The sequence below is a fragment of the Falco biarmicus genome, chromosome 6, assembly GCF_023638135.1.
Source record: "Falco biarmicus isolate bFalBia1 chromosome 6, bFalBia1.pri, whole genome shotgun sequence".
Taxonomy (NCBI): Eukaryota; Metazoa; Chordata; class Aves; order Falconiformes; family Falconidae; genus Falco; species Falco biarmicus.
The window spans coordinates 57,879,740-57,893,076 of NC_079293.1; the positions used below are offsets into that span (position 1 = coordinate 57,879,740).

Sequence of the window (13,337 nt, forward strand, 5' to 3'; positions counted from 1 at the left end):
ATACTTAGCTTTCTATTTGCTAAAAACTAAACACTAAACACTGGACCATTTTCAATTGCTTTCATAGACTCTAAGCCCAACAGAATTTGTACTGGTTTTCTATGCTCTGACGGAATCCCCTTAATACGGAATATTTTAAAGAGATGGTAAATTTTGTAGTATAGCAAATTAATGTTACTCAGTACACTGCACACAAGGTCTGAACAGTAGCCTCAAAAATCTGCTATTTACACAGCCTTGAATCTCAGGTTCAGAATCAGAAATTATTTCAAGGTGAGTGAACTAATGTTTGGCTTACAGGGAGTTTATCATATTCGGCATCTGATGATGATGGAGAAATGGGAGCACCAGGACTGAAAGACGACAGTCTCGCAGCACTCGTTTCTGGCACAAAGAGAATCTAAATACAAAACACATATGTCAACACAGTAAGATGCAAACTTTAAAAAAGTTATTCACTAGAAATGCTACCTTCTGCTGAAAGACAACCCAGTACTGATCACACATGATTGCAATGCACTCAACTCCTTGTTCTAGCATCCTTCCTCATGATGATGGGGCACACGTGGGTCTAATTAGTTACAGGATCTAGCTCTACATTCTGTTTTGCAGCACAGGCAGGAAAATAAAATATTTTCCACAGACTGAGAACCTCCTTTTTTCCCCCCAAATTTACAATCCCAGGTTGTCTTGCAACTATCACAACTACAAAACAACTAAAATTACTAATAGTCATTAAGAGCAAATTCTGGTCCAAAGAGAAGGCCATTACTGAAGATGGGGATTTTTAGTGCTAGAAGTTTATAACACTTCACTAAACATTGTCTGTTTCCAAAAACATATTTGCATCTCCAGATTTAAGAAAAATATTCTTTATATGAGCCAGCATTTTAGCATCATGTACTACATAAAAAAGAAAAAAATAATAAACCACCTTACACTAATACAAGTGTATATAAAAATATAACGCTTTGTTTGAATTTTCACATTCCCTCACAGTGACCATCCCAGAGTTTTAGTACAGCAGTACTAAATTTACAGTACAGCTTTGGACCTCCACCCCAAATAAAAAGTAATTTGTTGCAAGTGTCAAAGAAAGATACTTCTAAAGTTAAAAAAAATGCTCACAGTTTATTTTTAAACTAAAAATGTTCCAAGAATTAAAAAAAGATTTCCTTATCCCAGCTTTTGTCCGTTGGGTATTCTTAGGCAAGTCATGCCATCTGTTTGTGCCTCAGCTTCCCTATCTGCAAAACAGGACACTTTTAATTCTTCACATCTGTGAAGCAGAAGTAGAGATCTGCTCTTCTTGAACCAGGTTTTAGTCTTTGCATTTGCATTTCCATTACTTGACTCTCCCCAAAACAGTTTATTTCCATTTATTTTTCATCTTACAGGAAACTGACTCATCCCCAATATAATGGCAAAGAGCCATTTCAATTACTGTATCTAACTCTCTAACTCTTTAATGCATTATATACAGCATTTATCTGTATAAAAAGAATTCAACTCTCTTACAACAGCTACATTACCTTCTTGAGCTTCCAAGACATCTTTAAGCTTCAGTGACAGCAAATAAGCAACAAAAGCCAGATATGGCAATTACAAATCTCCCCCCACCCAACTCTAGGTAACCGTCTAGTGAGTTCCCCTTTGAGGGATTTAAATTACTGTTCATTATCCTTGTATCCAAGTACCTAAAAGATATGTGAAAGTAGTAAAAAGCTTTTAAATACATAGCAAATAATCAGGTTTCAGCTATAAAAAACCCCCATAAAATATTTACCTGGCCTGGCACAATTGTCTGCGTGAAAAGCTTATTGAGCTCCACAAGCTTGTTTGGGGTGATGTTAAACTTTAATGCTATGCTGTTTATGGTGTCCTGATTTCCAGCCTAAAGAAAGAACTGAAACTTAAGATACCATAGTAAACACATTCAGCATACCAGGTGAACTAAAACCATCTAACAGACCGTTTGCAGAGAAGAGATTTAATTATTTCAACACGCCCCCCCTACTTAACAGCTTACATGATAAGCCAGTATTAATCAAAAGAAAAAAATATTGTCTCATACTACATATTAGATAAAGTGGAGAGGTGTTACAGATGTCCCTCTCCTTGTCTCATAAAACTCTGAAGCAGCACCACCCCATTTATAACTGGTCTGGCAAGTGGGGAAAGGGCACACACTGGAAAGCTCTTTACACCTCCAGCAGTTGCAGCTCGTCAGGCATTTGTGCTGTTCCCAGCTGGGATGCTTGCCTCTCACAGCCACTCTGCATGATGGAGAGTGGATCCCCTGTTCAGGGACCTGTCTCCATGTGAGCCAGCCTTTCAGGGCAAAGCTAGTCCTCTGAGCTGTCGTGGCAGTGCACTGCTGCCCGGCTCTGGCTTAGAGAATCTCACATCATCTCAGGACCAAGCACAGGCCAACTAGCTGATGACCTAAGCAACATGTGGAATTTAAGTAATTTTCAGAACAATGAAACTGATTGCTCTAATACAGAGCCATGCTGCAGAAGTAAAAAAACCAGGACTGGCAGTTGCAAAAAACAGTTGCAGAGGACCTGGGCTGAACAGTCGTTCAGGACATGAGCCAAGCTCTGCTCCAAATATCATTGTGTGGGAAATCTCCATTGCGATAGGTATAAACTTACAGCCAGTATTCACTCACTGCTTTTAATTTTGTGCCGCTGGCTCCCTCCCAACCTCAACCATTCCACCTTCAAGAAGCAGACAAGAACAAACCACACACTGATACTTACAGTATATTCTATGGTACCATGGGGTTTCTGAGAAACCATTTTTTTCTCTTTCTTTTCATTGGTTTTGTTTTGATTGTCATCTAAAGAGAAAGAAAAAAATGATTCAAGTAATTGACTTCCAAGATATTTGCCTATCGACATGTCTTGAAAGAGATCTATAAGATGTGCAACTCACAGCTGTGAACAGGAACACCACCACTAATGAAAAATATCTATTAGGCCTTAAAATTGCATTGTAAGGCAAGCAAAACTTCAAGTACAGCAAGTTTAGTAATCATTCAGGAACCCTGCAAGAGAAATGTATACATGGTACCATACCAATACAGAATTACTCCTATGTTTTCCTCTGTGATTCCTACACAATTCAGCTGTTGGATGCAAGTACTTTGCATCATGAGCTGCTATCGAGGCTGAGGTAGAAACCAGCAGATGAATGTATGCACCGATACCGCATTGGTACAACCACAACAAATACTGGTTAATCACCACTTCATCGCCAGTATGTCATATTTAAATACTATTTTAAACTCTGAAGGTAGAAGTATGCCAAGAGTCCTGCAAAACATGCATGCATACAGTATGCAGTCAAGCATCAGAAAGCACAAAGCTCGTTCAGAAGACATTTTCCATCAGCTGCAGTATGCAGAACTCACTGCACTTGCAGAAACCCTTGCAGGACCCGAAAGGCACACGTGTGAGCAGGGTAGCACTTTCCAATTCTTACCACAGCAGAGGGGGAGCAAAGCCCAGGATCGGGGGGGATGCCAGCTGCCCAGCGTCAGCCCCACAGGGCTCACCCTCCACACCCAGAGCCCATACCCATGTACCTGGTGGGGGCAAGGGCAGCACGCAGCCCCAGCTCCAGTGGTGGGGCCAGGGCGCAGCGAGGCCATGCATGGCTGCCCTGCTCGTCCAGCCCGCTCGCCCCCAGCCCCTCAGAAAGGTCCTGCTGCCTCTGGCAGAGTGCTGCAGCCTGGCCCAAACAGGGAGGGTCGAGAAGGCAAGGTAGGGCTGGGCCCGGCGAAACCAGCAGCCAGGGCCAGGAGTGGGGAGGCACTGCCCTCCTGGGGGACCGTTCCTGCGGTCCAAGGGGGCAGCTCCTGAAGGAGATCAGGAAGGAAAGCACAGGGAATGGCAGCCTAGGGCTTCTGGCACGCATTCAGGCTTTGCTGCAACCTTTGCTATTTCCAGAGAGCAAGAGGCACATAGTAAAAACAAGGGCAAGGACTCACCTGCCCCACTGTAATGTACACAAGCAGAAAGGAGGGGCCAAGAGGTGTGTTGCACCTGACCCTGCCGCTGGCCCGTTTCCACAGCGAGATTAATGCTGGGGGCTGCCTCAGCATCTTCCAGAGGGTACAGAGTCAGAGACCATCTCCTTCAGCCAACAGAGACTCACGAGAGCCCTGAACATACATCCAGGCGTTACTGCAGGCGCATCCCACCCATTACTTGTCAGGGATGCACTCATGAGAAGCACCATGGTTAGTGATACTACAGACAGCAAAGATGTTTTTCCCACAACATAGTAACAGCTGGGAAGCATGCAGGGACTAAACACACACAATTTAAGTACATGTGGATAGTACATATGGCATGGAGGACAGAGGTAGGAAGAGGAAGATCAGGACAATGCTGGCTTTCCCATCATGGCATTCTGAAACAGAGCATCACCCAATGATCTCAGACACCTCATCTCTGAGACTGGAGACCCACAGAAAAACATTTTAAATTAGCATTCTTGCTGCTTTTTTCTGACCGCTTGTATTTCCACCATTGCCACACCATCTTCCTGTGATCAAAGTCAAAGCAGCCTATGGTGAAGGATGGAAAAACAGGTAATGACAACAGTAGCAGGGCACAGTATTAAACCATCAGAAACACAACAGCAATATGACAGGCAAAGATGTGGCAAATTCTGGACATTTCTTTAATCCATTATTTACATACAACTGCCAATATGGACACAATCCTGCCTGAAGAAACTCCCCCAACTAACAATGGGTGAGTTCACACTATTTTGTGCTACTCAAGAGATACCACTTCGATCCCTTCAGGATAACTAAACTATGTATCACACCCATGCAGGCAAACTACCCAAGTTGCCTGTGAACTGTCACTGGAGAGACTCAAGAAGGGTTTATAGGTAGACTTATAATCATAGACTCATTTAGGTCAGAAAAGACCTTCGAGATCATCAAGTCATTTGTTAACCTAACACTGCCAAGGCCACCACTAAACCACGTCCCTAAGCACCACATCTATGCATTTTTTTAAACATTTCCAGATATGGTGACTCCAGCACCTCCATGGGCACCCTGTTCCAGTGCTTGACCACCCTTTCAGTGAAGAAGTTTTTCCTAATATCTGATCTAAGCCTCCCCTGGTGTAACTTGAGGCTGTTTCCTCTTGTCCTGTTGCTTGTTACCTGGGAGATGAAACCTACTTCCACCTGCCTACAGCCTCCTTTCAGGTAACTGTAGAGAGCAATAAGGTCCCACCTGAATCGCCTCCTCTCCAGGCTAAATCACCCCAGTTCCCTCAGCTGCTCCTCATAACACTTGTGCTCCAGACCCTTCACCAGCTTCACTGTCTTTCTCTGGAGATGCTCCAGCACCCCTACATCCCTCTTGCAGTGAGGGGCCCAAGACTGAACACAGTACCCAAAATGTGGCCTCACCAGTGCCAAGTACAGAGGGATCATCACTGCCCTAGTCCTGCTGGCCACACTGTTTTGGATACAAGCCAGGATGCTGTTGGCCTTCTTGGCCACCTGAGCACACTACTGGCTTATGTTCAGCTCTGTCAACCAGCACCCCAGGTCCTTTTCCACCAGGCAGCTTTCCAGCCACCCTTCCCCAAGCCTGTAGCGCTGCGTGGGGTTGTTGTGACCCAAGTGCAGGGCCTGGCACTTCTCCTTGTTGAACCTCACACAATTGGCCTCAGCCCATCGGTCCAGCCTGTCCAGATCCCTCTGCAGAGCCTTCCAGCCATCAGGCAGATCAACACTCCACCCCAACTTGGTGTCATCTGCAAACTTACTGAGGATGCACTCAATTCCCTCATACAGATCATTGATAAAGATGTTAAACAGAACTGGCCCCAGTGCTGAGCCCTGGGGAACACCACTTGTGAATGATTGCCACTTCATCTAGTAAATCATTTGGTCTAGCTGGAAAACGTAGACAAATTTTCAGATATGTTAACTCTTGCTTAGCTCTGAAACAGCACATGAGGTAGGAAACAGTTAAGAACAATTATTCCATACTGACTAGATGTGCATCAGTAGATCCTGGTGTAGTGTGGGGGAATAAAAATAAAGTTGCACAGAGAAACGCGGAGTTAGATTTTGTACTTGCTGAATGTGAGAAAGTGTAAGTCTATGCATGGATGGGAGGAATAACATTATGTAATAAAAGCAGCTTCCTTGCATAACTTACGATATTTGGTAGTAGCTAAACATTTTTGTTCCAAAGCTTAGTGTTTGTAAGTGGGATGGTGACTGGGAGATGACCATGGCAGCAACCACTATGCTACTGTGGCACAAGACAACTACAAAGTACTCTAGCAATACAGACAACTTTCTTCTTTATGGCTTCCTACCTGGGAAGGGGTGTTCCTCTCAAACCTCCCCCCCCCCCTTCCCCCAAATACACTGTATTTTTCAGGTTCTCCTACTTGCATTGACTACAAAGCTTTGACATTAAAAAATACTATTGAGTGAAAAGTTGTAACTTGAAATACTGTGTTGCAAGGAGGCATATAATATGCTCTAGTTCTTGGCTGCCAGGACTGTGGATCTGTTTAGTAGGGTCTTCAACACAACCATGGTGCAATACAGAAGAGTGAGGTAGATACTCACACAAAGTTGAAAACACAAAACTGTACGGACAAGTAAAAGAGAAAAAGTTCAAAGGACAAGCTGAGTTTCAATTAAACATAATATAGTCCTCCTTTTGCCAAGAACAGTTAATAAACCCTAAATAAGCCAAACAATTAGACAGCTTGCTTTTCTTTCACATCTATGTGCGATAATGTATGTTGCATAGCATTAGCTACAGGCTAGAAGAAGCAGTCTGTGAACCTACTGTCTTCTGAAACCAAAACTGTTACTTTGTGTTAGGATACTTTTTGCTACACTACCACCACTCCCCTTTATTTAATTTTTTTTAAATCCCACCAACAAGGGGTTCTGGACACCATCTTTACACTGAGCATAATTACTTGGCAGGCTTTGGCAATTACAAACCACATCATATCACTTTAAATAGTGGAAAATCTTAACTAGTCTATGATTTTATGTCCTTATATGCACAATTAAAACCATAAATTAAAAAAAAAATAATCAGACCTTCAGAGTCAAAAATTCCAATGAATCCAATAAATTTTTTCAAGTACTGCTAAGCCCACTTACTGTACACGTATCGAGGCCAAGGTCACAAATTATGCTCTACATGGATAGCTACAGCACAGGGGGTGGAAAACCTGGCAAAGCAAGCAAAACACCACAATATACCATTTCTCCAGGTCCCTCATCCTCTCTAATTTCACCTTCAGGAAATCAAACATTTTCTGACATGATCTGAAGGCAGCTAGCTCTAGTAGTAGTCCCAAAGGCATCCAGAGCACACGCAGGTATGACAGAGTCCTCAGTAACCACATTTATTTCAGACAGAACTAGCCTTGGAGAGATGCAGTTTTTCCATCTTTAAAAATAAATGCCACTGGCTACTTTTTGATCTTGGACATTTGCTTAGCGGTGAAATGACTCATGGCTCTGTCTCCCATGTTTTCCTCCACTGCATGTACACTGAAGATGGGATCGTACAACTATGAAAACTGACTAGGTGTTAATGCAAATTTGATCACACTATATTTTTAGGAAAAAGACAGAGTGGGTGGACTAAACTTCTCTGTGATTTGAGGAAACATGTAAAATAAGAATTAGGTAAAAATAGGAAAATTAATGAACAATGAGAAGAAGAATGCCAAGTGAGAACAGGCAAGAAAATACAGGCCTATTAAAAATAGATAGGTCTAGAATGGAAATTTTTCTGCCCTTATTGATATATTTATACCTAATTCAGCTTCCTAGCAGACTGTTCATATTGAATTTTGCAATGCTATGGGAAACCTCACAGAAAACCAGTTACCTAGTAATGATTTTGAAAGCAATTATTGAAGGAGTATGTCAAAGATGTCAATCAGTTTATCACCCAAAAGACCTTTACACATGATAGGAGAATTACACCTCTGCAACTCAGTAAATAGCTGTATAAATATAGAATAGGTCAAGAAGCATCAACAGAATCCTGGGCTGCTCACACTGACGTATGACATGCCACTGCAAGACAGTATCAATCCCCACCAATGTTACAGACTAACCTGTTGCCAGCCGAAATCAGTGTGAGGTTTTGCAGTGCAGACAGTGACAGCTGAGCCTGCCTGACAGTTTCCGAGCCATCAGTTAGGCTGATGTCTGTTAACATTAGCAGGAATGTTGAAATAAAAGAAGGGGCCAAAGGACTGACCAATTCCAACAGCAGTTAAACAAACTTAGTAGCCTGAGAGAACAGAGGTAATGGCATACTTCGGCCAAAAGTCCATTTTACTCATTAACCTTTGCCTTACCAAAGACTTAGGTGGCATGTAAATAAAGAAATCTTTCCCCTGACTAGCCCCCTTGGCTTCTAGAAATCATGAATTTCCCAGGGTAGAGAAGCAACATCCACTAAACTGCCCAGTTTCTTCAAGATCTCCACACCGGTCCTATGCCAATGAAGCCCACAGTACCATGATGTGCAAATAAAGTTCTGATTCCTTTCTTGCACTTTAGGATGCTCAGTGAAATTAATCAAGTAATTAATATTATTTTAAGGGTGAGCAAATAAATAGTCTTTATTCACCTTCTGCATACCGTTCAAGATGTCACAGATTACCAGCATCTTCCCTTAGTTAGTTCACTTTTTCAGGTTGACTAATACTAGCATACTCTACACTTTTTTTCTATTTCTCTGATCTCACAGGTTATCTTTCTTATTAGTTTTTCTTCTCCTAAGATACCTTTTTTGAGATGGAGGAAGAAAAACCAAATGCAGATTTTAAGATATGAAAACCCAGTAATTTGTGCAATGACATAATGACAGTTTCCTTAAAACTGTAAGATACTAGCCATATTTTTCCACATTGCTGCATACATCACCGCTTTTTTAAGGCAATCCAGTCCTAGGTCTTTATGACAGATTTGTTAGAAGAAATAAAACTATATTACTACAGTCTAGCCAAGCCCCAGGACCAAGGAGTGAAAACCTGAAGGTAGCTTACAAGAATCTGAAACACAATAAATTCAGGGGAGAATTATCACTTGGAGTAACCTAATCAGAGTACTGATAAGAAATTAAGCAAACAAGGCTTCCTGAGGTAGTTCCCTTATCAGTAAATGAGACACGATACCAACTGTCTTGGCAGAGACAGAGTACAGCAAGTATCACTTATGTCATTCTAGAGAGACAGAGAGACCTCAAGAATATGAAAGTCCTGCTTGGGCTTGTAGAGGAGGAAGACAAATCAGTTTATCCAAACAATTTTTTCTGTTTCTGCTTTCTAGACTGACACTTTAATAAATTTCAGCAATGCTGTTACGTACAGAGTTGTGTGTAGGATGATTTAATCATGCCTCCATAAGCAGCTTTCTGCCTCTTCTCATGGCTCTCAAAGTGAACTGAACAGTGTTCACATTAAAATTATTACTTTTAAATAAAAAGTCCTTCTTTCAGCTCCTGTTCACCTGGTGGGTGAACCCCACCACCACAGGGGCCAGATCCCTGTTTTGGGACACCCTCCATCTATTCTGACATTCCAGCACTTCCCAGAGGCTGCAGCAGCCTTCCATGAAGAGATGTTATCCCAGCCCCATTCCCTCCTTTAGCCAGCTGCATCAGTTGTGATGCACATCATAGAAAGTTTTTTTGCCTACCTGATCAGACCTATCTCCCTGTGAAAAAGGGAACAAGTTAGAAACATTCCCTGCTCAGATTTGCGTAGTGGACTGCTACCATGTTAAAAGAGGAGAAGAAAAAAACCAAACCCCAAACAAAACAAAAGAAGCCCCACCCCACAACACCCCACCATCTCAGGTGTCTGTTTCCCTGTTCTGCTTCCCCCTATTGCCACAGCCTCCTGCGAAGCCCTCACCTTTACTTCTGCATATTTTTCCTCTACTGAATCATATTAACATTTGGCTTCCTCATTTCCTACTGCTGAAGTCACTTGAAACAAGGCGGCAGCTGTCACCCATCACAACCACACTTGTGCTCCCTCAGTGAAAACTCTCCTGCCATAGGAAAATAGCAATTTCCTTATCAATACAAATCCAGGCACATGATCCCGAAATATCTATGCCTTGAACAACTTCTCTCTGCTCTCAATAGAAATTGATTGTGATTCTCCACTAGTAATTTTTCAAGCAAGTCTTTAAAAGGAATATCAAGATCACCAAAAATACAGGGCCCCAACAAAAATGACAAGGAGCTCAAAGAACTAATATAAAAAAGGTAGTAATTCCTTCTGCTATAAATGGAGAAGGTATTTTAAGGCACATTTAAATAAGAATCTGACTATTGATATTAATGCAATATTCATATACTGCAGCTTCTACATGAAAAACTGCAAATTTTTTCAAGAAATTTAAATTCCTTCTTTATTTACTCCTTCCTCCCCAAAATGTGGCTTTAGCTCCTTTGCAGAGGCACAAAGTGATGCTACATGTTACATGTTTTACAGTTCATTACCACCTCAATATGCTGCACTAGAACATGACGCAACCCCTTCCCACCACAGAGCAATGGAGGACCCACTGCCACCCTTCCCTGCAGCCATGCGTAGGCCCGGAAGACAAGACAGCACCCACACTTGGGCAATGAGTTTTTTTTGGGCAATGGGCCATGCAGAGATGCCTGCACACCTAGAAAGCCCTCCAGCTGAGTGAGGGCGAAGGGCCTCCCTGCAGCAGGGTTCTTCCCACCAGGAGCAAGGAGATATTGTCCAGGGCAGCATCACTGCCACTTTTTTGCTGGCACTTGTACAAGGTGGGCACTGAGCAGATGACATAAGCCTTGCACGAACAGCACAGGGAGGGTGAGCACTGTTACCAAGAGTGCCAAGCTGCAGACTGCTAAGCAGCTCTCATGTTTAAGATGGCAAGATGTGCACCACTGCATTCAAAGTTTCCTTTGTGAGAACCAGCATGGTTGACAAGTGAGAAGACAAAAGATCTAGTTTGAAAGTCCACTGAGGCTTAGGAAAGGGGAAAAAAAGAAAAAGCCAAATCAACCCCCACACACACACACTCAACATCGGAGGGAAGTAGTTCATATACTTCAACCATCAAGAGGAAAGTTTGACATGTTATTTTAAAGAAACAGTGAGATGCAGCAAACGGCCCAGTGCTTTAGCTCTAAGCCTCAGCCAGAAAACGATACAGCAGCAGCTAAAACGTACTGAAACTGAAGTATTGCTGAAGTGGTGTGTCACTGGGCACCCAGAAAGAAGCACTGAAGAGGGATGACTACAAAACTTTTTATGTTGAATGTTTCAGTCAGAAGGGAAGTTTAAAGGAGAGGATGCAAAGTGCTGTGAGCAGGGAGGGAGGATGTGCTGAGGATATCCAGTAAAGGCAGAGGTGGAGGGCTCCTGGCTTTCACTCTATGTGCTGTCTGAAGACACAGGAAGGATTCAGATCAACCGATAACCTTGTATCGGAGAGACAACAGACACTTCTGTGGGTAGAGACCAGTACTTCAGAAACAGGTCATGGTGATTGCCAAAGCGCAGCAAGCCTGTAGAGAAAGCCATTCTAGATGCATATATGCTTTGTTGATGGAGACTGCACAACCAGTCTTCTGCTAACAGGGGAAGCTGATGGGCAGGACAGCCTCTGCCTCCAGCTCCCGTGAAACTTACCCTAGGAAAAGGGAAGTGACTCCCAGGGAGTTCTCTCCCACCTTATTCCAGGTGCAAAACAGCTTATTTGCAATGTGAATATTTGGAGTCACGGGGAAGAAGAAAGGAGAAAACATGAAGATAGGGGGTGAGGGGTCCTTGTAGCCAAAAAGAAGCAAAACAAGCTAACAGGTTTCTGATAGAGCAATGAATACAGGTGGAAAAGTCAGAGAAGCCTTTGGGACCCTGAACATGCTTTTCACGTCTGACAAGCATCAGGCTTTGCTGCTAAATAATTTGAAACAAGTTAAGATACATATCAGCTGGATCGGAGAATAGCTCTCAGCTGCAATGATCATGAGTATCTGTCTTTACCCTTAAGTAAACTGGTTACACACACTTTTCTTTTGTGCTGGGGAAAATGTCCTACATGCTGCAAATGTTTTGTGTCCTAAGCCTCTCTAAGATAGACTGGGTGCATGAGCAAACACCTTCAGCTGTCTGTGGATCAAAACAAAGATCACATTCCCTTTTGGGATTGAGGCAGAACTGTAACACACTGAGACTGTTTTAAAAGAGCTGGTTAGATTTCAAGAAATAACATATCTCCCTAGGAAATGTAATGTACAGAAGTATAATTATCCCAAGCATCTCTACAAAGGATACAGTGGTTCATGTTTCAAGATGTGAAAGAAAAACAAGACAGAACAATCTCATTTCTGCTAGTCGCATTTTGAAGTTTTAAACCAAGTCTCCATCATGCAACTGGAATGCTTCTGGAAGCAAAGTTCTTGCAGACACAACTGAACATGTCCTTACACAAGGGTGAAATACATAACGACACTGAGCAAAAAACTAACAGTTGTTAATTGTGTTATTAAACCATACTTGGCTTTGCCAAGTAAGAACCAATCGCTGCTTCATTTTGGGTAGATTTGCATAAGTGCCGGGGTCAGGTTTTCCAAGAGCTATTAAGGGCCCTGAAGTAACTGCACTCCTCAAAGATCGCATTTTAAGTTTTATTCCTTAATTTATTGGAATTGACAGTTCACGCTGCCATACTGTAATACTATGAAGTGTTTGTCAAAACACAGGTACAAAGTAGCGTCAAGACCAAAAGGGACTGCTTAGATGCCTGCAGTTCAGCACAAGCTGTACAAGACCTCCGACTTGAACAAAACTGTATGATGGCAGCTGGGCAAAGAACTTCACTGCAGAGGTAGTCCTACTTCATATTATAAATCAAGTTAGTATGTTTAAATTTGTAGGACATCTATCATTCCCAAATTTATATTTGTTCAAGGCAGCTATACAAATGAAAGGCAGAGATAAAAGCGGTTCAGGAATTAAAACCCTAAAGTGGGTAAAGTAATTTTCCTTACACAAAAGGAGAATACTTTGGAGAACAGGGAAAAAAATGTGAACAGCTCTTAAATTAGAGGGTATTTAGAGCATAAAAGTAACCATCCAACACCTTGAGCTCAAAAGCAGAGTCAATACTGCTTATGTAGAGGAAAGTGCTTACAGGATGAACAAAACTCCCCCATATGCAAATACTTAAAAGAAAATGAAAGAATCATGTGTTAAGAATCATTTAATTCAAGTTTAGAGGATGCAATAGGAAGAAAAACC

The 13,337-nt window shown here is 42.3% G+C and overlaps 1 protein-coding gene across 11 annotated transcripts in view; it reads right to left on the reverse strand.

Moving 5' to 3' along the window:
* The window catches only part of NCOA7 (nuclear receptor coactivator 7), a 98,793-nt gene that overhangs the window by 24,154 nt on the left and 61,302 nt on the right, over positions 1-13,337 (reverse strand). For all 11 annotated transcript variants that reach the window (XM_056342753.1, XM_056342752.1, XM_056342754.1 and 8 more), the window contains 3 exons: positions 2,766-2,845; positions 1,787-1,894; positions 299-400 (listed from right to left, as the gene is read on the reverse strand). In XM_056342753.1, the coding sequence (XP_056198728.1) occupies positions 299-400; positions 1,787-1,894; positions 2,766-2,845 (290 nt within the window). The remainder of the gene's footprint in view (positions 1-298; positions 401-1,786; positions 1,895-2,765; positions 2,846-13,337) is intronic.